Source organism: Vespula pensylvanica, chromosome 5 (assembly GCF_014466175.1).
Source record: "Vespula pensylvanica isolate Volc-1 chromosome 5, ASM1446617v1, whole genome shotgun sequence".
Taxonomy (NCBI): Eukaryota; Metazoa; Arthropoda; class Insecta; order Hymenoptera; family Vespidae; genus Vespula; species Vespula pensylvanica.
Genome location: NC_057689.1, coordinates 6,913,226 through 6,936,975, shown reverse-complemented (window position 1 = coordinate 6,936,975; position 23,750 = coordinate 6,913,226). Strand labels below are relative to the sequence as shown.

The 23,750-nt window shown below is 36.8% G+C and overlaps 2 protein-coding genes across 7 annotated transcripts; one reads left to right on the top strand and one right to left on the bottom strand.

Annotated features, from left to right (window-relative positions):
• The first annotated feature begins 460 nt into the window (after positions 1–460).
• LOC122629155 (cdc42 homolog) lies at positions 461–2,935 on the top strand. Of its 5 annotated transcripts, none has more exons than XM_043812247.1 (6): positions 464–558; positions 864–1,163; positions 1,239–1,440; positions 1,587–1,696; positions 1,803–2,000; positions 2,119–2,935. In XM_043812247.1, exons 3-6 carry the CDS (start codon positions 1,263–1,265, stop codon positions 2,206–2,208), a joined length of 576 nt encoding a protein of 191 aa, XP_043668182.1. In that variant the 5' UTR covers positions 464–558; positions 864–1,163; positions 1,239–1,262; the 3' UTR covers positions 2,209–2,935. The 5 variants fall into 5 exon arrangements, 4 of the variants coding, with proteins under 4 accessions (XP_043668184.1, XP_043668182.1, XP_043668185.1 ...); XM_043812250.1 differs by having other exon boundaries at positions 540–558; positions 1,095–1,163; XR_006327192.1 differs by lacking the exon at positions 464–558 and having other exon boundaries at positions 572–1,163; positions 2,119–2,599; positions 2,746–2,935.
• Positions 2,936–8,115: 5,180 nt separating this feature from the next.
• LOC122629148 lies at positions 8,116–23,629 on the bottom strand. 2 transcript variants are annotated; one of them, XR_006327191.1, is made up of 4 exons: positions 21,955–23,629; positions 18,642–18,749; positions 14,753–18,545; positions 8,116–9,268 (listed from the first exon to the last, which is right to left on the bottom strand). XR_006327191.1 is itself a non-coding variant. In XM_043812231.1 (3 exons), the coding sequence occupies exons 1-3, from the start codon at positions 22,790–22,792 to the stop codon at positions 15,040–15,042; spliced, it is 4,452 nt and encodes a 1,483-aa protein (XP_043668166.1). In that variant the 5' UTR covers positions 22,793–23,629; the 3' UTR covers positions 8,116–15,039. The 2 variants fall into 2 exon arrangements, 1 of the variants encoding a protein (XP_043668166.1); XM_043812231.1 differs by having other exon boundaries at positions 8,116–18,545.
• Between the last annotated feature and the right edge of the window lie 121 nt (positions 23,630–23,750).

Sequence of the window (23,750 nt, the reverse complement as noted above, 5' to 3'; positions counted from 1 at the left end):
AATGACATAACACATAAGTTTATGTATATGGAAATGTTGTCACAAATGACGACATACGTATAAAAAAAGGGACGAATGGAGTCGAAGTAAGCATAGTTCATTCAGTGACCAATGAAATTTCTTTGATGCTACACGATCTTGTTCATTATTGTTGGATTTAAGAAATGAAAAATAAATAAAGATCTTTTCGTTATTAATAAACGACTTAGATATTAGCTGTGTTACTCATACCGTTTAAAATACACGTGTATATATATTGAATCGACTGCGTAATCTTGCATAATCATATTCAAAATACAAATTATATAATGCTTCTTATTTAATGGGTAACATGTACAAAAAATAGATCAAATTTTGAAAAGTATATATATATGCATATATATATATATTTTTTATATCTAGAAAAAATATATATGTTAAATAAAAGTTAGAGTTTTTCTATGGACGAGGTAGCATCGTAGATGGCAGTCTTTGTTAGTACTTCGCTTGACACGTGTACCCCTTCTTGAATGGTTTAAATATTTGTGACAGTATAGCGTTGTCGACGCCCAGTTATCCGTAAGTTTTTAATATTCCTTATTCATATATTTTTTATCGTTGCTAGTATAAGGTGCTTTATTCGCAAAGTTTTATAAGATTTGAAAATTAATTATTCTATGATATATCTATGGAATATAAAGCCGACAAAATCTATCGGTATATTTGACATAATAACCAATATGGCGTCTCCAAAAACAATGTTCCATTAATGAGCTTATGCACAAAGTTCTTAACAAAAGTGGATGAAATTGTTAACGTACTGTTTATTTTTCATTTCTTCTACCAAAACGGTGGTATATTGAAAACATAATACGTATTTGCAGTTGGATTTGCAAGGGGACTATCTCTCGATATCTGGTTCTTAAGCATATTCCTATTCCAGTAACTATTGCGGTAGTATTCGTCAAGTTCGAAAGTTTTCAGTTACAATTGTAATATCTAATGGATATAAAGTATCTTAACAATTCGTTAGAAAAGTGGAGTGTTGTCTACAGATAATGAAAAGTTAAAAATTTTAAACGTGTGTTAACAGAGAGCATTGCAATGTTTTATAGCTATCAAATGAGTAGTCTGTAAAAAGTTAAGTTATTGACAGAAAGTGTACACTACTGCACATAAAAGTAGTAAGTCTTAAAAAACGTTAATACAGTTTTATCATAATGAATTGATTACAAAAATTTATTTTATCTTTGGGTTAGGTCAAATAAAGAACAGTGCGAAAGATGCAGACAATAAAATGCGTTGTGGTAGGAGACGGGGCTGTTGGTAAAACTTGCTTATTGATTTCCTACACTACGAATAAATTTCCATCGGAATATGTGCCTACGGTGTTCGATAATTATGCCGTTACAGTAATGATCGGTGGAGAGCCATACACATTAGGATTATTTGATACTGCTGGTAACTATAAGTAATACATATTATATTGCGTGCACACTGAAATGGTAAAACATTTCTTTCCTACTTCATTTTATTTTTCTATCTCTTTCAATTAATTTAGTAATGTACTTCCAGATATATCAATTATATCATTACGTGTGTTTAAGGTCAGGAGGATTATGATCGGCTACGACCGCTTAGTTATCCACAAACCGATGTATTCCTAGTATGTTTTTCTGTTGTATCTCCGTCATCTTTTGAGAATGTTAAGGAAAAGGTATGTTTCTTATAATATACTTTCATATATATCATACAAAGTATAATATTACAAATGTTATCAAATATAGCGTTTTTTTATTTGCATTAAATAATTATGTTTCTAGTGGGTACCAGAAATAACTCATCATTGTCAAAAAACACCTTTTTTACTTGTTGGTACACAAATCGATTTAAGAGATGATGCAGCAACTATTGAAAAATTAGCAAAAAATAAGCAAAAACCTATCACAGGAGAGCAAGGAGAGAAACTTGCAAAAGAACTGAAAGCAGTGAAATATGTAGAATGTAGTGCTCTTACGCAGGTACATCAATGACGAATTAATTTATCTTTTATCAGTAAACAAAACGATATGAATATGAATATAAAAATATAAATAGGAAAATTATTTATAGCTAAAGGAATATATTTTTATCTTTTAGAAAGGTCTAAAAAATGTTTTTGATGAAGCGATCTTAGCAGCTTTAGAGCCACCGGAACCAGTTAGGAGAAGACGATGCGTTGTCTTGTAGGACGTGATTGCCTCCTTATCGAACGATTGGCTCAATATTGTCGAAGATTGTGAGTTTTATCGTACGGTGCATGCAGATTATTTTATCGAAGCAATAACCACACACTGAATAAGACAAAACAAGGCTTAACATGTTGAATATCAAAGAACGAATATGCCTGCGTTCATATAAGGCATCGTTTCTCTAACGATATTAAAAGAACTTGGAAAGTCAAGTGAAATTTTGTATTGAAAATCGATACGGCAATTACAAACTATTTGCATGTTTGCATTTCTCCTTAATTAGGGGTATTATACTTTTGTAACTGTATAAAATGTCGATCGCAACACGCAGATGTGGATAACCATACTTTTGTACATAAATTACATAAACTTATTTATCTTATACAATGGTGCGTAAATGTGTCTTATTTGTAGGTAGAGTTGTCATTTATATTGATACCTATTAGATTATATCAAGGAGAATACATATATTTTTAAACATTTGTAAGTGTATTAACATGCGAGGTATGAGTTAATACATGAAATTTTTCTTCAGGGTGACTTGCGATTTTGACGTTGACTTTTTTTACGATCGCATAAACGAAACAATTCCACTATCCAGGATCGAAGAAAGCTCGTAATAGAGAATGTACCATGAAAGCTGCAAAACTTGTAGGATATTTAAAATGTAAGATGTTTTTAACAACACAATAATAGCGTTTTTAATAAATCATTTATAAAAATCATGTAAAAACATCTTGTTTAACGATTACGAATAATGGAGATTGTGTATTCTAAATATCAAATATTAGTTATTGGATCGATGAAATTATTTTATTCAATAGATAATTGCAGGAAATATAATTCAATATGATATAACATTGATATTTATATTCAAATCCAATGTTCGTAAAATAGAAAATCGATAATAACTGGATGCTGAAGCTTATAAACGACAGGATATATATATATATATATATATATATATATATATATATATATATATAGACGAATTTCATATTTTTAGAATTTATAGATAATTTCTCCGTTGCCACTTAACCTTTCTACTGTCATGAACCAATAGATCATTTTATATATATACACGTTGATCCTTATATATCAGTTACTCAAAAGAATTCCATAGAGATATAAAAGGTAATCGACTATACACTAATGAACAGATTTATTGTAATATTTTTTAATTCTTTTCTTCCGATAATATAAATATCGAATCGAAAAAGATCGTTACTTTTTTAGCTACACACGCATATGTATATGTGTGTGTGTATATATATATATATATACATATTTACCGCTAAAAGGATTGAATGTGGCGAGTAAAATTCGAATAAAATGATAGTACTTGACGCAACTAAAATATACGATTATATTTTTCTTGAGTCCTTAAAAAAAAAGGTACAGGTACATAGAAACACTTGTATTAAACAAAAAAAAAATCTTTAAAAATATTCAGGATAAAAAAGGTAAGAAGGTATATATGTAAGTAAAAAATACAAATATCTTCTTTAGAATAATTTTTACTGATCGTAATTAGAGATAACCAGAATACAATACGGGTAAATAGTATTTCTTTTTTCCCCCTTTTTTTTCTAACAAGACATTCTCTTTGGATACTCGTCCGCCGTAACGCGTACGCGCGCGCGATTTGAAACTCCTACGTCTCTTGCGTACGACGCCATATTTGTTTCTTACATGATGGCGTCTATTTCGTCACGAGCTACGGCGGACACGATCAAAGACATTTGCACGCACGCATTGAACAGGCACACTTACTATTAACGGATTCACTGTGATCATCATCTATATAACGTTGCGCTTATCGAGCAACGCATTCATATCGTATTTTAATAGGCCAGAGTAATTATTATTGCAGTCTTCAATGTTTCAGAGAGCCATTCTACTTTCGTTTTCATATTTCGCGGTTGTTTTATATGCGTATGCGTCTTAGCTCTCTCTCTCTCTCTCTCCCTCCCCCCTCCCTCTCGTAATGTTCCTATCAACTCTGTCTTTTGTTTCTTTCTTCTCTCTCTCTCTCTCTCTCTCCCTCCCTCTCTCTCTCTATCTATCTATCTTTCTCTGTCTCATAAAATACTTCGACGCATCCTTATTGGGGCGAATTGGGCATCTAAAGTCTCGCCTCCTTCCGGGCAATTCTAAAGAGCACATATCGTTCTGTCAAGGCCAAATTCCAGTTAAAAATTCATGTATCATCGGCATCATTGTCTCTCGACGATTTTCTATGTATTATCATTATCATTATTATTATTAGTTTTAATAATATTAGTATTATCATCAATTTATAGATCGCAAATACGGGTCGATCATGTGTATTTTGCTTTGTTTGTGTATTTGCGTGGTGCATGCTATGTATATTTAATGTGTGTAGTGATGTGTGTTTTGTGTGGTGATCAAAAAAAAAAAAAAAGAAAAAAGAATTCAAAAGGACACGTATTTGCGTTCCCCGGGTATGTATAATTATTATTTCGATTCTCATGAGCCGAGATAGAATCGGGCCACGAAAAGATCTCTCTTAAAAGATTCAACGGTAGCTCTTACGAATTTTTCTCTTCGTTGGTTCTGTCTCTTGAGAATGAACGAGCGAGTGTCTATTTCATTTGGCATGCTTCTCTCCTTTCTCTATACGTCAGTGTGTGATGCGTAGTTCACGTAGTGAGAAGAGTGTGGAATACAATGGATAGGTTATACCGGCATGTATGACAAACAAGCACGTACGTACGCGCATACATTTGCAGTGAGAGTACATAAACGCTACACGCACACATTCACGGAAAAGTTTGTATAAAACACGTCAAGGTGTGTTACAGGCCTCGAGAGAACAAGGGTAAAAACGCAATGTCGATGCACCCATGGTTTTGTAATTAGAAATAACCTTTTTTTCCTTTCTTTTTTCTTTTCTCCTTTGTCATGAAATTTTATCTTTCATTCTCATATTTAACACATTCAAGTCAGACTTGTATCAAATCATCTCTTTTTTTTACATTAACGTTCGATTTAAACAAAAATAATACTTCAATGTATAAAATAATTTATTACGTAAGACGATAGTGTACGTTTCTAGGTTAAGTTATTATTAAGTGATCATTTTCTGAAAATAAAGGTAAGAAATAAGATACATAGAACAATATAACATACTTACGTACACTTTTACGATCAAGTTTGTTCCTTTTCGTAAAATTGTGTATGTGTGTACGTATCTATGGAACATGATCATGCGCGGTGCATCGACGATGGCGTTTCATTGTAATGATCATACGATCGGGCGAGTAACCGTAAAGGAATTTCTCGATACATAATGTCGATTCAAGGTATACATACTCGTAATATTCTCGCAATGCGTTCTCTTGGAAGCAAAGTATCGTTTGCACGCAACGTCATCATCATGCTCCTTCGGATCGATCGAAATCCTCGCCAGAGATTTAATTGACTCGTCACTTCCAGCATTGACTCTTCCCCTTTCATTACATTAATGCAATCACGTCAAACTCACTTTGATTCATGAAGTCAAAACCAGGACGAATTTCCACATTACCAATTGTAGTAAATTTATGAAACATACGTTAAATTATTGTACCGTATATATCATGTAAAAGAGATAAATCTGACGTGAAATTAGATGTGCAGTTTAATGCATGTTTTTACGATCATGAAAGTAGCTTAAACGAATTAATGATATATTTTATCCACTTCCTTTTATATCCTTCCAATTATTTAGAAAGTTTAATCATTATATGAAATAAAAAAAAAAAAAAAAAAAAGACAAAGAAAGATACGTTATATGGCCTACTTTCATGATTCACCTGCAACACATCTGTTGAATACTTTGTAATATCTTGAAAAATGTCTATTTAATCGATGTGCCTGGATACTTTACAGGGTCGTGCGTTTGACATGCCTGCATTTAACCGATCCATATTACACGCGTTCGACTTAGCATGGATGCATGCGCACGCATATATTGCTACATATCGTAATGCATACTGCGAGCACAAGTCGACACGCGAGTAGTAATAAACAAACTGCGACCGCATTACTATACATCAAGAGATATCGTAATTCTGTGAGTTAGTATTTTAAACGTGACTTTTCCATATTCTCTTTCCTTCAATCTTTTTCTCTCAAAGATAAACGAGCCAGTGATTATGAAAATCGTCTAATTATAAATCAGTAGCCTACGTTCATAATAAGTGATAAATTCAATTTTCTCCCACATTTTTCATTTTTATGTAGTTTCCATAATTATCGGTACATATCATGCGAGTAATCATAATCGTAAAAGAGTGACCTTTAATATTGGACGACTTTAATTCGAGTAAAATCGATTTTTTCTTTTGCGTCCTTTCCCTTTATGAAATAATTTTCCCTGGCTCGTACTACCCACGTCGAATGCACTCATACATAAAATCTATATAAGTAGATATTACATACGTGTACGTATGTATATACATATGTACGCATGTATGCGGAGAAAATCATCGTAGAAGATAAACCAATACGATTCGTTAATTATCCTTCTTATTATAGTCGAAGTACGAAGATTCGTAAACGAAGATTGGTACGTACACACATGCACACATACACACACAAAGTATTCGATAGAAACGAGAAGCATTGATCTTTTTTAATTTGCTGTGAGTGCCAATGTCGACTAACGAAGCGTGTTTGACGAGCAAGAGAGCCAAATCACAGCTTTCTTCTATTTTTCTCGTTTTGAAAGAAGTAGGTATATATATACGCATACATATATGTTCATATACATATGTAGGTTGATCATACACAACACACACACACACACACATATATATATGCACATGTGTGTATTAAAAATGACAAACGTTGACTAGAGAAAACTTCTATGATGAATTATATCGTCTATTAATATGTAAGTGTATATATGTGTGTGTGTGTGTATGTACCTGCGTAAATCGTATGTATATACCTACAAGTATATATATATATAAACACACGTGTCGTTCATTTTTCTAATTCATAAGATTCTTCTAGCATGTCATTTTAATTATCATTGTTGGTAATTATCAATTTATTATATTAGTGATTTAATGGGAGCGAAAAGCGACCTTTTCTATTTCTCCGACATATATACATACATACGTACGTACGTACGTACATATATACCATCATACATACATACAAACATACATACATACATACATACATACATACGTACACACTAACACACAGACACATCGACGCCAATAATTTTCAGCGGATCCTCGATAGGTCGGCTTATCGATTGCTCTGTCAGTTTAATTGTTCATCCTGGCATGACGTGTTTAACGAGGGATACGCTTTAGATAGATCTGATCGTACGGATTAATCGTCTAACATTTTCGATTAAAACACTGTTTTCCAGGTGAGATGACAAGTAATGCGCTTATCTTCTTTGAATCAAGGTGAAAAAAGAACTAGTAACCTTTCTTCTTTTTCTTCTTCTTCTTCTTCTTGAATGACGAACCATTTTAAAACAGTATTTTATCCTTACTTCACCGATCGGCTTCTATCGTTCGCTCTTTTGTTACGGCTTACTGCTTGACGAGAGAGGAAAGGGACAGGTGTAATAAAACAGAATCGAGGGCACAGGTACGAAGACAGAACTGTTTTCTAATCGAGTTAATGCGCTAATTAAATCTCTACACATTTATATAGGAGTTTTTTCTCTCTTATATATATATATATATATATATATATATATATATTCTAAATATAAAATAATGTTCAACATACGTCATTTAATAATAATAATGGATAATGATGATGATGATGACAATAATAATGATAATAATAATTAGCGAGGATAAAAGATTAAATAGAAAGGGGAATCGAGTTCTACCCTGGTAGTTTCTTTCTCTTATTATTTTTTTTTTCGTTTTTTTTTTTGTTTAAATCTTTTTTAATCTATATAGATCTACGTAGTTACATAATAGAGCAACAACAAAAAAAGCAACGTCATCGACTATCGAGAATTTTCGCGAAAACATAAAATTATTTTTGCATCGAGCAAATGGTACGAACGAATGAATGAACGAACGAACGAACGAACGAACGAACGAACGAACGAATGAACGAACGAACGAACGAACGAACGAATGAAAGAACGAATCAACAACATCGGCGAGAATTACACGATAAACTTGGCACGGGCAGTGTAAGCTTTCTTAAAGCCAACAGACCTCTACTAACCGGCAGTAATGCGGATACATTTACAGTCTAGTCGCGGATCTAAAATGACGCGACGAGAAAAGATCGTTTCAACGTTCTCGAGAGCATAAAGCTGAGAAAGAAAGAAAGAAAGAAAGAAAGAGAGAAAAAGAGAGTCGAGAGATTTTGTGAAAAGATTATCATAGAACGAGGTAAAAATAAATATACGATTTTCTATGAGTTTAAGTCAGTAACTATTGTCACTTGAGAAAAAAATTTTTTCTATTATTATCTATAATAGAATCATGTCATTATTCGAACGTTTCGTTACTAATAATTTGGAACAATGAAACTTTTATTCTATTATCTCGTATAACAAATATTTCATATAAAAATATAAAAAATATTTCATAAGACCGACAATGAACATTGATTAAAATTCAAGTTAACAAGTATTCGTAATGAATATTTAATTCGTAAAATTTTCTTCTAAAATTAACAAATAAAGAATCCTTTATATAATATTTTATTGACTCACAATGGATAATGATATTTCACACCGAGCATTTTATAGATAATTTGACTTTCTCTCTCTTTTTTTCTCGCTCTCTCTTTCTCTCTACGGCTTTCAATAGATATTCAAGGTAGATATTCGTTTTTTAATACGCATCTATTTACAATATTGCGCTCCATTCAAGAGGAGAAACGTATCTTTCGACAAAGCATTCTAAAGTAGAGCTATACACACCTACACCCATATCCTCATATACATTCACACACACACGTATAGATCTTTCCATCAGACCTTCGTTGGTTTCATTCAATCGATTCCCCAATGCAACAAAAGGTTATTTTCCACGCAACATCGAGTACCTTTCTCTCTCTCTCTCTCTCTCTTTCCCCCCTTTCTCTTTTTCTATTCTTCTCTTTACTTCCTTTTTTACCTCGCTTTCCAAACAGATAGAAACGTTTATTTCGGGCGAGTCTAGGATATTAAATTTTTGATTAGTCGTGTTCATCGCTACGCGACGTCTCTCTTTCATATGGCATACAACAATAACTGCTAGTATACTAGACAATAAATATAAAAAAGAAGTGGAATCGCGATTCGTCGACTCCCTTTTTTTTTTTTGTTTTTATACACTTTGTACTCTCTTTTTTGTGCGCGTATGCCACCCATCTAGTTTTTATTTCTTTACTTTTTGGTTATTTTTGGTTCACTCGCACGAGTCGATATCTCCCTGTGGGTCACACAATTCGATTTGCATAAATTCGAGGATGCGATTTGTTAAATTACTACACTAAACGGAATCTCTGGTCTCATCTAAATAACTAAGATTTTTGGTAGGCGTACATATGTACTTCCGGTTACTTTTGTCTCAGTCGCAAATATATATTTTATACTGACTAGAATTGGCAATTTATGTGTGCTTGTGTGTGTGTGTGTGTGTGTGTCTGCCTGTATATGTCTGTGTGTTTGTTTGTTTGTGTTAAAATACGATTCGGCGCACGTAACGTCATTCGATCGCAAATCAATAATCTCGTAATAACGAGGAAAGTATATGCACATATCGATTATTTCACAAACTGCACTTTTAATTTCTGGAATGAAATTCTCTTCGAATTACGATCGACACTGTTTAACATTTACTTAATTTATCAAAGTATCGAATTTACAAAGCTTCAAATCATCTATGCACACTATATATGTGTCCAAACTACGACATACATATATATCTAATATTACATAACAATTACATCAAGATTAGATATCAAACGAAGAAAAGAAAAAAAGAAAAAGACAAATAGGACAAATAGCATTTAGAGTTTAATATTAGTTTCTATTATATTTTCCAATATTGGAAAGTTAAATGGATTAGAAAATCTTCGCGTAGAAAAGTCGAGTTTTCCAAGTTTCAACGACGATCCGGATCTTTTGTAAAAGACGTGAATATTTATTGAGGAATTCAAACTTCCTTCTCACTATTAATAATCTAAGAATATCTATAGCATTTAATACCTTCGGATCATGAGTTCCAATAAAGCGAAACTTATTTCGTAATATTCTAGTTAATGGAGCAAAAAATGGATCGGGGCTAGCAAAGTGTAAAAAGTATTCAAAATATCCTTGAAATCGATCGATAGAAACGATTTGTGGAAACGTGCTTGTACTTATCATCATCATGCCATGCGATCAAATGATCTTATTCGTGGAAGCATAGAGATACTATTATTATTAAGTAGATATATTACGTCAGTCATAAAGAAAAGTCAATTCCGATCTCGACATCTCGCCATAGTCTTCCTTCTTTTACATTTTATACATCAGCGATTTATTGTAAAAAGCTTCATGTATATGTATGTTACGTATTTATGTATTTCGCAAGATCTCGAAGAAATTTGTTATCTTACTCCGGCCCATTGTCTAGTAAATTAACATTCCGATTTAGTATGGTCAAGCATCAAAAATTCGGATATTTATGTTAAGCCTGATAACTAACAATAAATACCGCGATATCGACTTATAAAATAATTCACGATCGATGTATTTGGTTTATACGAAAAGCAGCATATCTCACATTTTGCCACACTCTCTCTTTCATCTTTTTCTCGTATGAAAAAGAAATTGTGTTTATACGTATGTATGTATATGTATGTATGTATAGATTGCATTACCCGTGGAACATTTATTTATCCAGATATCGCGAAATACGCGAATTTAGGGGAAATAATAATGATGATAATGATGATGATGATGATGATAATGATGATGATGATGATGATGATCATAATTATGATAATTATGATAATAATGATAATAATAATAATAATAGTAATAATAATAATAACACCCACGTCCCATTGCACAACTTATAATATCTCACAAGGCCTCTTTGTGTTGGATTCGTCCCCACAAATGCCTAAAAGGAATGGGAATTCATATCTGAGAAAACCTAAATAACAATAATAATAATAGTAATAGTAATAATAATAATAATAATAATAATAATAATAATAATAATAATAATAATAATAATAATAATACACTTTTTGATATGGACCATATAGACTATACAGAATTTATGTGTTTAACTAGTGTTAAAATTCTTCTCTAACTTCGTTAAATACTTTCAAAGTCCTCCAAGCGAGGATTTGGTTGCTTTTCGAGAATGGGCATACACATCTTGTCCTTTCTTCGAACATACTTAAGAAACACCTATTTAAAAGGAATAATTTGGTCCTGCAGCTACAATGGAACCTCGATTGTGAAAGAAACGAGCTTGCTCTCGTAAACTTCCTTTTATTATACCGAAGTACGTTTTGAAATCGACAAATATATTAGGCCCCCCCTATATCTCTAATCTTTATTCGTGTATCATATCTTCTAACGGAGACTTTATAAGCAGCAAAATGACTATGCTAATCGTGGGACTCACCGTATACATCTTCGGCTAAAGCTTCGTATATTCCGTTAAGTTCTTCATTAGGCTTAAAGGTTTTAACATTGGTATGTGACATTTATTGCTAATACAAAAAAAAAAAAAGTAGAAAAAAAAGGAAAGAAAAAATGATCATTTGTCCTTACCGAAACACGCGTTTTTACTTCGTTTTCTTCTTTCTCTTTGTTCTTTTTTTTTCTTTTTTTTTTTTGTTCTTCATCTTTTTCTTTATATTTTCTTTTTTAGATTAATTCGAATATATAATCGAGGTTCTACTGTACATAAAATATAAACCCTTACATATATATGTATTTAATGGAGTTCACTACCACATCATTGAAGTATCTTAAATAATGTATTTTCAGGTAAACAATAATCTCAGGATCAACATCTACGATTCATATTGATAAACTACGATGGGTCCTTGTCTTTTTTTTAATGGTTTTTTCTTTTTCTTTTTTTTTTTTTTTTATATGACACCCATATTTTATTCATATAATTCTCCTATACCTAGGGTAGAACTCGTATATACATACGTTCTCATAGCTCGAATCGGAACATTATGAGAGCGATCGGAAGGATCATCGTAAGTAAATTTTGCCAAATTTTCACGAAATTTTTCTTCGTAAACATTTAATCTTTGTACTTATCTAAACGTAACGATTACGTGGTTAATACTGCTGAAAAAGTTTTTTTAACGATCTTAAGAAGAATCTTATCTCGGGACTTAATTAGAGATCCCGATAAAGTGAAAAGTCAGGTTTTTCTTTGAAAACGAAAAAGAAAAAGAAAAGGAATAAAACGATTCGCGTTTAACTTTTTGCAATAAAATTCATCGTTATAGAATTTATTCAATAGACAATTCGTCTTGAGGAAAGCTCGACTGGTTTGTTAAATAAATACATATATACGTATTATATATATTGTGTGTGTATATATGTGTCTGTGTGTATATATATACATGTATATATATATAATAGTCATTATTAGAGTTCGTAGCTTCTTATACATTATAACATAAAACTTTAAAGGAGAATAAAATCTTTGGAAAAGTACGCAAACTTGTACGGATGCGTAGAAAAAAAGGGAAAAAAAAGAAAGAAAGAAAAAAAAAAGAGATTATATAGAAAAGGGCACAGCCAATTTACGTCTTTTTTTTATGGTTTCCCATTCGAAGTCCATGAATAATTATGTAACTCGTTTACACCGATCACAAATTCTCGAAATATGAATATACGAAATATATCGTCGATATGACCAAAAAGTAATTATACGTGTTTGAAATATATACATATACATATATATCTCGTTAACAAAGTCGAACGGAAACAGAACCTGCTGGATATGGATAGCAGAGTATCTGTATCAAAAGATTTATCAGCGTGGTTATCCATGGTAATTACTTTGTAACCATTTCTCTATCTCTTTCCCTGTAACTCTTTTTTACATTTATTTTCGAAACTAGTCCGAGAAACAAAACGATAAGCGAACGATTAACCAGCCACGTTGACAAATTTCTTGATTTCTTTTTTTCAAAACACGTATTACTTAGTTGATTTCATAAGTTCAAACACATAAATACATACGGGAATGTCGAAACGGCGTATGATATTATACATAATATCTAAATAGTTACGAAACAAGCGAAACGAAGTTGACCATTATTGTGGTAATGTAGCGAATAATAGACAACGAGAACAAAGTACGCATCTAACTCGAACTATTCGCAAAACTATGCAATCTCTAGGAGCACGTAAAAGTAAAGGGTTTCTCGTCCAACACATTCACAACGATAACTACTTACAAATATATCGGTGATATTACATGTAGGTATTTGGCCATTTACAATGATCGTTACGAAAAATGTCTCTAAAGTCGCAACCGTTATACATACTTATATATATATATATATATATATATATATATATTAAATATATATATATATATGTGTATGTATATATTTAACATGGTACCGTATCTTTGGCAGAATCAATAACGCGGTAACTTTACAAGTTCTTCTATCCACTTTACGTCGACGAACTATTTTCGCTACGTTCGCGGTAACGATAGAAAGCATCCTCCCACGTCTGTTCTTTTAAAAAGATCGATATCGTCGTCTGTCCACGTCGCCTTCATCCCGTTCCCTCCTTCTCCTCCTTCTTCTCATCCTCGTCCTTTTCCTCGTACATACATAAATATATTATCTCACAGCGTGATTATTAATACATTACTGACTTCATAAAAAATAACTATGACACAGCTGCTATGTAATTAATAGTACGATTATAAAATATTATATAAAATACTTAAAATAAACATAAAAGAAGAAAACAAGGAAGTAAATTCTTTACTCGAAGGAGTTATAAAATAGAATAAGTAAACTAACTCTTCGAGTTAAGTGTAAGTTAGAAGAATATTGTTTTTGTTTTTGCTTTCTTCATTAAACTTGTAAATTTGATAATGACGAGAAACAAATGATAGCCACGATTAGATAAGAAGTTTAATATAATATTAATAATGCATTAACATCGAGATGTTCATAAGAACAAGAGTATGGCAACGTATATATAATCAAAATATTTGTAATATATAGTTGACGACACATAGACTGAATCTTGTCTATTTTTCATAAAGATCTCATCAAAGAGATCGCATAATTTTGCCGTCACCTTGCCCTTCTATTACGAATGTATGAAATACAAAGCGAAGATACGAAGACTATAGAAAAAGGAGGAGAATGCGATGGTACTCGAGTTCTCAGCTTCCATCGTCATCGACATCGTCGTATTCGTCATCGCGTAGAAGAGAATCAACGAGTCGTATCGCCTTTCAACAATCAAGTCTGTCGTTCGTTTACGAGCACGGAAAGAGGCCGCCGCCCTGCTTTCCCCGCACGATAATCTCGTGTCTTTCTCATTCACACACTCTCTCTCTCTCTCTCTCTCTCTCTCTCTCTCTCTCTCTCTATTTTTCTTTTTCTTTTTTTCTACATACCTGTCGTCACTTTCCACCACATCAAAGAAAAGGAATCGTCGATGCGAGCTAATTTCGCCTGCATCCCTCTTCTTCCCTTTATATGTCCCTTTTCATATGTATAAGTGTACGTTTGTATACGTGTATATGAGTGTGTGTGTGTGTTTCTCCGTCACTGACTAAAAGGGATCAAGTCTCCAGTCCAGCCGTGAAGTTGGTCAAAAGCGTACATTGGCCCTTTAAACGTTCATCGCGTAATACACGGAGTTTTGAGAGTCGGTAGGCGGGTTTAGGGTATTGGCACGATGCCCGCCGTAAGAGTTTGACACGAGGAGTAAGTGGGACATCGAGGTGGTCGTCGATTGAGAGAGAGCAGGAGTTGGAGGAGTGGGTTGATGATGCTGAGATTGTTGTGGTGCTTGAGAAAAATCGTGAGAGGGTGCACTAGCTGCACCTTCCGGTACACCGCGTTCCGCGACGCTACACGAGTTATTCACTAATTGTTGTTGTTGTTGTTGTTGTTGTTGTTGTTGTGGTGGTTGTGGTTGTTGTTGTTGTTGTTGTTGCTGCTGCTGTTGTTGTTTCGTAGGCGAAGATAATGCCGAGGAAGAAGACGAGGAGGATGCCGAAAGAGGCCCACCGATATTAACGTTTCCTTGTTGATCATTAACAGAAAAACTCGCGGAGAGACGTACATCGCAGATGGGTTTAAAGGAAGTAACGGGTTGAGGAGTTGAGGAGGACGCCGAGACGGTTTGAGTCTGTACGTCAGTGGCATTCGCAGCTGCTGCTGCTGCGGCCGCAGCTGCAGCTGCTGCAGCGGCCGTAGCAACGGTAGCGGATGTTCGACCAAGTGGTATTTGATAGAGATGATAGGCTGGGTTGGTTGAATGAGCGGCTGTAGCCGTGGAGGCGCATCTAGGTGGTGCGATCACAGTATAAGATGATGGAGGTGGTGGTGGTGGTGGTAATACCGATTGTAGGTGATATGATGCGATTTGATGATGATGTTGTCGATGTTGGAATTGGATAGGATGAACAGCGGCGTGAGGAACGGACGATAGGTGATGTAGGTGCAACTGGAGTGTCTGCTGAGGTGCTTGGGAAGGAAGACAATTGGGTGGAGTGGAATCAGGAAGTGGTTGAGATGCTAAATAGGTATTTGGCGCCAAGGGACGTGGGTAGTACCTCTGCTGATGTTGCTGTGGTTGCTGTTGCTGTTGTGGTTGCTGCTGCTGCTGTTGCGGTTGTTGCTGCGGGCTATCAATCTTCGTCTGCCGAGGATAAGGATAACGCTCGATGTGGGTCGCGTAATTAGGCGACGAATGGGGTGGTAAGATCCGTTGAATGTTCTGATATGTCGGATCCGAGAGACCGCTGTATGGCACGAAATACATCGTGCGATAGCACTTAGTACCACCGCTGCTGGATGCCGCAGTTGGGGAAACTACGTTGCAGTGATAATTCGGAATCGTCGTTGATGGATATCGACGAATTTTAGCTGGTAGAGTCGATGTATAATTAGTAGCCGGTGCTGTTTCATCGCCGCCACCCGCGATACGCAACATACGAACGTTCGTCGGCTGATGCTTCTCCACGAAATAAGTCTGACCGTTCTTCTGTTCGGGATACTGATGTGAGATACCATCGGTCGGCGGTATTCTGACCAATGGACGTGGTAACGTATTTTCTAAATAAGTCACACGATCAAGATTGCCTTGAGTCACCGCGGTCTCCACAATAGTCTGATAAATGTCGTCGATTTGTTTTTGCATACTGTTTATTCGATCGATCGTGTTTGTGTCTTCCTTCGGCATCGTATCGTACACACTCGTCGGCATGTTGTCCATCGTCAATAGATTTTTACCATCGATTCTGTCACCGTTCTTGTCATAATGCAACGGCCATGCTGTAGCAAATGTTTCTCTCACATCACTGAAGTCATTGGTGACTACGTTTCGTGAACGGAGCTGATGGACGATCTCATTGGTAGTACCAAACAGAGGTTTGATACCTCGAACCGGTGGACGCCTGTTAAAACCATAGTCGTTGAGTTCGTCATCCTGATCGTCTTCTTCGCCATGGCCTTCCTCATGACCATGTTCGTTGTTACTGGTCGTACTACTCGTCATCTTTTCATCTCCCAAAACACCATTAACCAGACTATGACGTTCCTCATTTTCGCTATAACGTCGCTTTATTCGTTCCATCCTGGATTTATCCTGTTCCACGAAAGCAAGCAATTCGTCGGCAGAGTTCTCGCCTATATCTGGCCTATTACCGACCGGTGTACCTCTCGTAACATCAGGTGCACTAGCACGATTTCTATTCAGTGCCGTCTCGATATCTTCCAAGCTGTAGGCTGAATCGGACAGGTGATTTATCGAGTTGCTATTTACATTCGTCGCGATTCTTGGCTCGATTCTGTAATAATCCTCACGAGTGTCCGCGTTATTTACGGTGACGCAAGAGAGTGGAGCGAGACTGGCTAAAAACTGTCTTCTCACTTCGGAATTCATCTTCGTTAGAGAGTTCTTCGACTGACATTCTTTCACCAAAGTACCTCTACCGTTATTACCTATACCAAGATCCGGTAAATTTGGCTCGGTATTTTTCTTGTACGCGAAAAGATCGGTAATCTTTCTGTAAGTCGATTGATTTGGCGTGGTATCCATCAATGGGGTATTTTTCGTATTATGAACATTTGCCATTGTCGCCGGCAACGTCGTTGGCGTTGATGTGGTCGCTATGTTCGTCACCATCGGCATCATCGTCGTCGTCAACGTTGTCATCGGTAACGTTGTCATTGTAGTTAACGTAGCAACCTTTTGAGAAAATCGTTCGATCGCTGGTTGCTCCTCCCCGGATGGTGAAGTTCGCACGGAGAATTCCAACCTCTCATTATCCTGATCTAGAACGAGTTCTGTACCTTTTGAAGACTCTTCGATAACATCCTCGTCCTGATCAACACAAGTCAGTTGTCTGATTCGTTCCTCTAAAGACAAATCCTTCGATCTGAGATTCTTCTTTCTCGTAGTAGCATTGCACTTGCCAATCAAACTTCTTCTCAACGTGTTCCTCTCTATCGTCCTCTTTATCGTACTCGGTTCGCTTTCACAAGACTCGCTACGCGTAGTCGTTTTCGCCGATCTCTTTGTTGTATCGAACAGCCGTAAATTCTCAGCGGTGATGAGAAACTTTTGAGCTTCGGAATAAGTACTCTCAGAATCGGCCAATGAGACGGATTTGTTCAGAGGTGCAGGTGGTGGTGAAATGAATCTCGGATTGGGAAAGAGTTGTCTCACAGCTGAGTTTGGTTTTAAGCTATTGGTGGCCAAGTTACCAAGTTTAAACGTCAATGATAGCTCCGTAACATCTTGAAGAGTTTCCTTCGATTCGTTACTGTCATCTTCACCTATCGTTCGTTCCTCGTTTTCATTTTTATTATTACTGCCAACGATACTTTCCGTTTTCTCGTTGTCCTCGACCATTTCCGCGTTCGTTTCCGCATTGCCACATTCGCGACAAACATTCGACGAAAGATTTTCGACTTTATTCGTCGTAATAGTCGAAGAGTCCGTTGGAAGTCCATCCAATTTTGGAATTTCGCTTGGTGGTCTTTCTTGTTCCAGATCGAGTTCATCGAGACAAAGTTTTCTCTCGTTTTCGCTGATCTCTCGGATTATTCGTCGTTCCGTAACCGTCGTCATCGTTATCGTCTCAACGAGATATCGATGATGCAAATCTAGGAAGAGAATGTATCGATTTCGTAAAAAACTAATAAACGACGTGTAAATCTTCGTCGTCTAACAGTACAAAATAAAAAGACAAAAGGGCCTACCATTAGGCGTAGAGGATCGAACTTGATTGTTTGCTTCTTTAAAATTCTCAACGATAGCGTCCTCGCGCTCGGCATCGGCCCCATTGACCTTAATTTGCTCTTGGGCACCTGTAACGTCAAACAGAGTACTCAACATCTCGAGTTCCTACTCTCATTGCCGTCTGCCTAAGTATCTCGACAAAAAGAGTTAGGCATCTTTGTGTGAATCGCCATTTTCACGGACGCTCGTTGGGAAGAAGGATAGGTAACAGGTAACATAGCTATGTATTCAATGCGCACGCGTCCGCAAATTGCGTGGAAACCGCGTGGAATCCATATATTTTTCGACTTATATCGACTCCCTTAGTGCTAAACGAAGAAGGGAGAGAGGGACAGAGAGAGAAAAAGAAACTGTTTCGACGAAGTCGCCCTGGTAAGCCTGACCGCTCTTACCAGGAGTACTCGACTAAGTACCGGAATCACGCTACGCTGTACATCCGGTGAACGTTGATGCTCGTACACATAACGTTCGTCGGCACGCATTTCTTTCGACCACACGACCGCCCCTACGCTTATTGCTTTTATGATAACAGGAAAAAAGGGCCACTTCCACGGGAAGATCGCGAGAAAGGAAGTCAAACTTCCACGGGAAAGAGAGACGGAGAGAACAAAATCATTTTATTTCCCAACATGTTAAATCCCCATTACGAATTCCTTTCCAGAATTCCGATTTAATAGGATGTACTTACAAGGGTGAGATCGTAAGTAGAATATTATATCGACACGCCACTTGTATCAAGATATAAAAGGGCTTATTGTTAATCATTAATCGTTTAAAAGGATAATGCATAGATCTTTATAGTTTTTAAACGAAATATAGTTTTAGTATTATATATCATGTATGATCAGAGAAGACTAAAGTTTATCTATTCTTTTTTAAAGGACTTGATCTTTAAAAGCATTTCAAAAAAAAAAAAGATATATATCTACACTCTAGATTCTTAAAAGGATCACTTAAAGAACTATGTTTTAGTTTAAAGAGGACTATTATAATGTTGCCACTTTTGATCTTCTCTTTGTTAAACTTGTACCAGCATCCTTGTTTCTCATAGTAGTCGTTTCAGTTAAAAATGTAACTCGGAGAGCAAAGTTTACACATCCAGAGAGACTAAAGTTTACGGTCCACGCGCGGCAAGATCGCTACCGTCCGATGTTTCTTTGTGTGTATGTGAGTGTTCTGTCTCTCTCTTTCTCTGTGTTAGAGATAAAGAGAAAGAGAGGGGTTATGCAATCAAATTTAGCTGCGGTTCAGTGCACGGAACAAGGCAAAACGTAACGTTCCCGTTTACAACTTTACGTTACTCATTTAGAAATTCTGTAAATGTCGTTGTACTTCGAGAGAGAAAATTGAAGTTTCGACGAAGTTCTTAAATCAGAAGGGATTTGAGAAAAATCTCATCGAGAAGACCAAGTTCGACGTTCGAATTATCGAATAGAGATAGAAGAGGCCTAGTCACGTAAAGTAAAGTGGAATTTTCACAGAGAAATATTTTCACGAAGAGAAAAACGATACACCACGATATTTTATTATCTAACGCGCTCGGTTATTCCGCATCTATGAATACGGTGGGAACTCGCACGCGAGAGAGAGAGGCGCGTGAGAAAATAGCGCGATATATCTCTCGTGGATATATATATATATATATATATATATATATATATATATATAGATGCATACATACATACATATTTATATATGTATGTATCTATGTATGTACGTACGTACGTACGTATGCATATAGATATACCATCGTTTATTCTATCAGTTGATTTACGACAAACATATTCGTATCATTTACAAGTGCTTTTACATTGTTCCCTTGTGTCCTGTAAATATCGTACATGTACAGGATGTCTCATTTTAATCGATCATCAAGATTATTTGATAATGCTAGAAAATAAATCGAATGAAAATGAAAGAATTTGATTGTCAAATTATGAAAAACGAGGCTTCAATCCTAAAATGTGACAAATTACTTTGTGTTTTCTTTTGTCTTTAAATTCTTAATATAACTTCATAGTTTTTCTTTTCATAATAACTAACAACTTGAATACGATGAGTCAATTGACATGAAACATTCTATATCTCATGTTATATAGATATATTTTTCTACATGCTTGATACGTTTCATATACATCCAATAATAAAAAAGAAAAGTTTCGAAATCATAAAAAATGTGCGTTCCTTGTTTCTCTTAGTATTATGTCACCTCGTACGCGTTTTTGCGTATCGGCATTTCCGTAAACTCTTTCACCGATAACGGAAACCTATGCACTGCTAACAATCGAATTCTCTCAATAGGATTTCGATGATATACGTTAGCTCGAGCGCAAGTGGCACGTCATGCTGTTTTGCTTCTTTCCTACAAGAGAAACTAATCGTCCGAGCAACCGCGAAGCTTTTATATCTCATTTAAAGTTTTACGAGTTTGATCGATTTTTCATCAAGATACCGAGTTGGTCAGAAAATTCGTAATGGTTTTCGATAAACGACAATGTTAATATCCTCTTGCCAAATATTTTCAAATATATACATATATGGGTACTTATATATATACATGTACATATTATAAAAAATGAAGAATTCATCGGCGAAAAAAAAAAGTTTTAAATTTTACCTCTAAAATTTTCATAAAAAATCGCTATGAACTTTACGAGCAATCCGATAGATAGATAACCCAATTTGCTGATACGTTGGAAGAATTAGGTAAAAACGTGTAAAATTTTATTAAGGCTTCTTTGAATAAAAATGTACGAAAGAAGAGAAAGAACGTGGAAGCTAGTGCTCCGAATATTTGCCGTACCGGTCGGTGCATAGTACGAAAGATACTTTAGTTATATCGAAAAATTTCGTTGGGCTCTCTCACGCCTCCATTTTTACATCGCGCATTGATCGCGAAAGAAATAGAGAAACGGTTTCGTGGAAAGTTATGAAAGGAATAAAGCATAGAAAGAATGATCGGAAAAAAAATCCTCCTGAGAGAGACAATATCTCGAGAAGATCGATAAAGTCTACATTTGTATAGATGATTATTTTATATGGGAAAGGCGCGAAATGGAAGGGTGCTTTTTTTTCATGATTTTGCAAGGACATTAAGAGGGCGCCGCGTAGGAGGGAGAGGATGCTCGATAACGCGGGAAAAGGAGAAGTAGAAGCGTTCGATAGAGACGCGATGATTTCGACGTTAGAAGCAAGAAGAAGTCACGTAACCGTGGCATTGAAAGACTGTCTAGGAAAAAGGTAGAGAGAAAGAGAGGGATTAGGGTCGCTCACCAGTCTTCTTTCGGTGATAATAATCACAGTCGCTGCAGGTTGGCGGTGGCAAAAGTCGAGGTGGATGATCAGCGTCCTCCAAAATCGCGGCACCTTCGACGCAAACGTCCTTGTAGCCTTCTGGAGGACTGAGAGTCTCCTGCTGACGCTCGGCTCCTTCTCCGCGAACGGTCGAGTCGGTGCGATCGTCGGGAACGATCGTCGGCACTTCCTGCCGATCAGCCGACTCTTTCGGCTCGCGTTCGGCTTCGAGTTCGGCTTTATGCTCGACGGTATCGGGTTCGAGTTCGCCAGCTATCGCTTCGGCTTCGTCCTTCTTACGAACCTCCACGGTTCGCGGATGTTGCTGTTGCAGATTTTCGACGTCGTTCGTATTGATAGGAACGTTGATATTAACAGCGGCATTGACAGCAGCGTTGACGGCCGCTACAGCGTCAACAACGTCCTCCTCGTCGTCCTCCTCTTCCTCGTCGACCGCATCTTCCTCCTCGTCCTCTTCTTCGTCCTCTTCCTCGTCGACCTCCCCATCGGCGCCACCGTAACGGCCATCGTCCGTGACGCCAAAGTGGAGATTCAATTCCGCCCGGCACTCCTTGCAATTGCCCAACCGTATAAGTTCGTGCTCCTGACAACAACAGTCGCAATCTTCCTCGTACTCGGCGCAACACTCTTCCTTTATAAGTATAATATAATCCGCGGCAAAAAACTCGTTAAGTTTCTCATTAATGACCACGCGATTCTTCCGAGTTTTGCCCTTCGTCTGGCCGGGCTTCTTTAGTAAAGACTTGAGGGTCTTCGTAGGCGCTTCCGCCGAATGCTTACTCCCGTGTTCCTTCATGGTCGCGCACCTTACCGCGATTATTCGTCAAGTCGCCGTGAACTCGGCTCTACTACGTTCTAGCTAAGACAGACTCCTTCTTGAAGGGGCTCCATCGCCGATTGTACGAAGCGGAGAAGAGAAGACGACATCCTCGGACGTTCTCGCAGGAGACAGCAGCCGCGATGAGCACTCTCCTTCTCTTCTCCTCGCGCGGTAGCATCGCGGCGGCGCGTACTCGCCGCCGCCGACGGCGGCCTTCTCCGCATCCCTCGCGCCTACGGCAGGAGGGAGGCTTCCGCTCGATCGGACGCCTACTCGTCGACCTCCATCCCTCTTCTTCAACCCTCCGACTTCCCTCCTCTTTCTCTTTTCTTTTCTTTATTCCTTTTCTTTTATCTCGGCGCAATCGAATAATATAACGATAGCTGCTGCTCAGCAAGTGCCGAAAAATCGCAAAACGTTACTCCCCTTGCTGAAAAAGCAGCGCCGGAGGGTCTCGCTTCCGGTAACGTCCTCGCGTTTATCGATCTCGCGCCGCGAAGGAGAGCTTACCGTTTCGATTTGTCTCTCCCTCTTCCTTCCTTCCTTCCTTCCTTCCTTTTCTTTCCTCTTCCTCTTATTACTTTTCTCTCCCGTTTATAAAAGACTCGCGAGAAAAACTACGCGCGACTCCGAGAGACTTCCCAATACGAGCGTCGCGCGAATAACAGTGCCCGGACACTTACCACTAGTCTTCTTTCGTAGCTACGCTCGCTCGTGCCCGCACTAACGAGCTCTCGTCGGCGAGAGAGCACCGCACGAGCTCGCCGTGCGCGCTCGCCGGTCAATGAATCGTTCCTCGCGAGATAGCCCGACGAGAGCGCTCGGGCGCGCTCGTTTTCTTCTTTTCTTCGTTATCAACGCCGTCGGTAAGTCATATACCTTCGTTACCAACGGTGCCAATCTCTCATATCCATCAGTTCAAAGACCGGAAAGA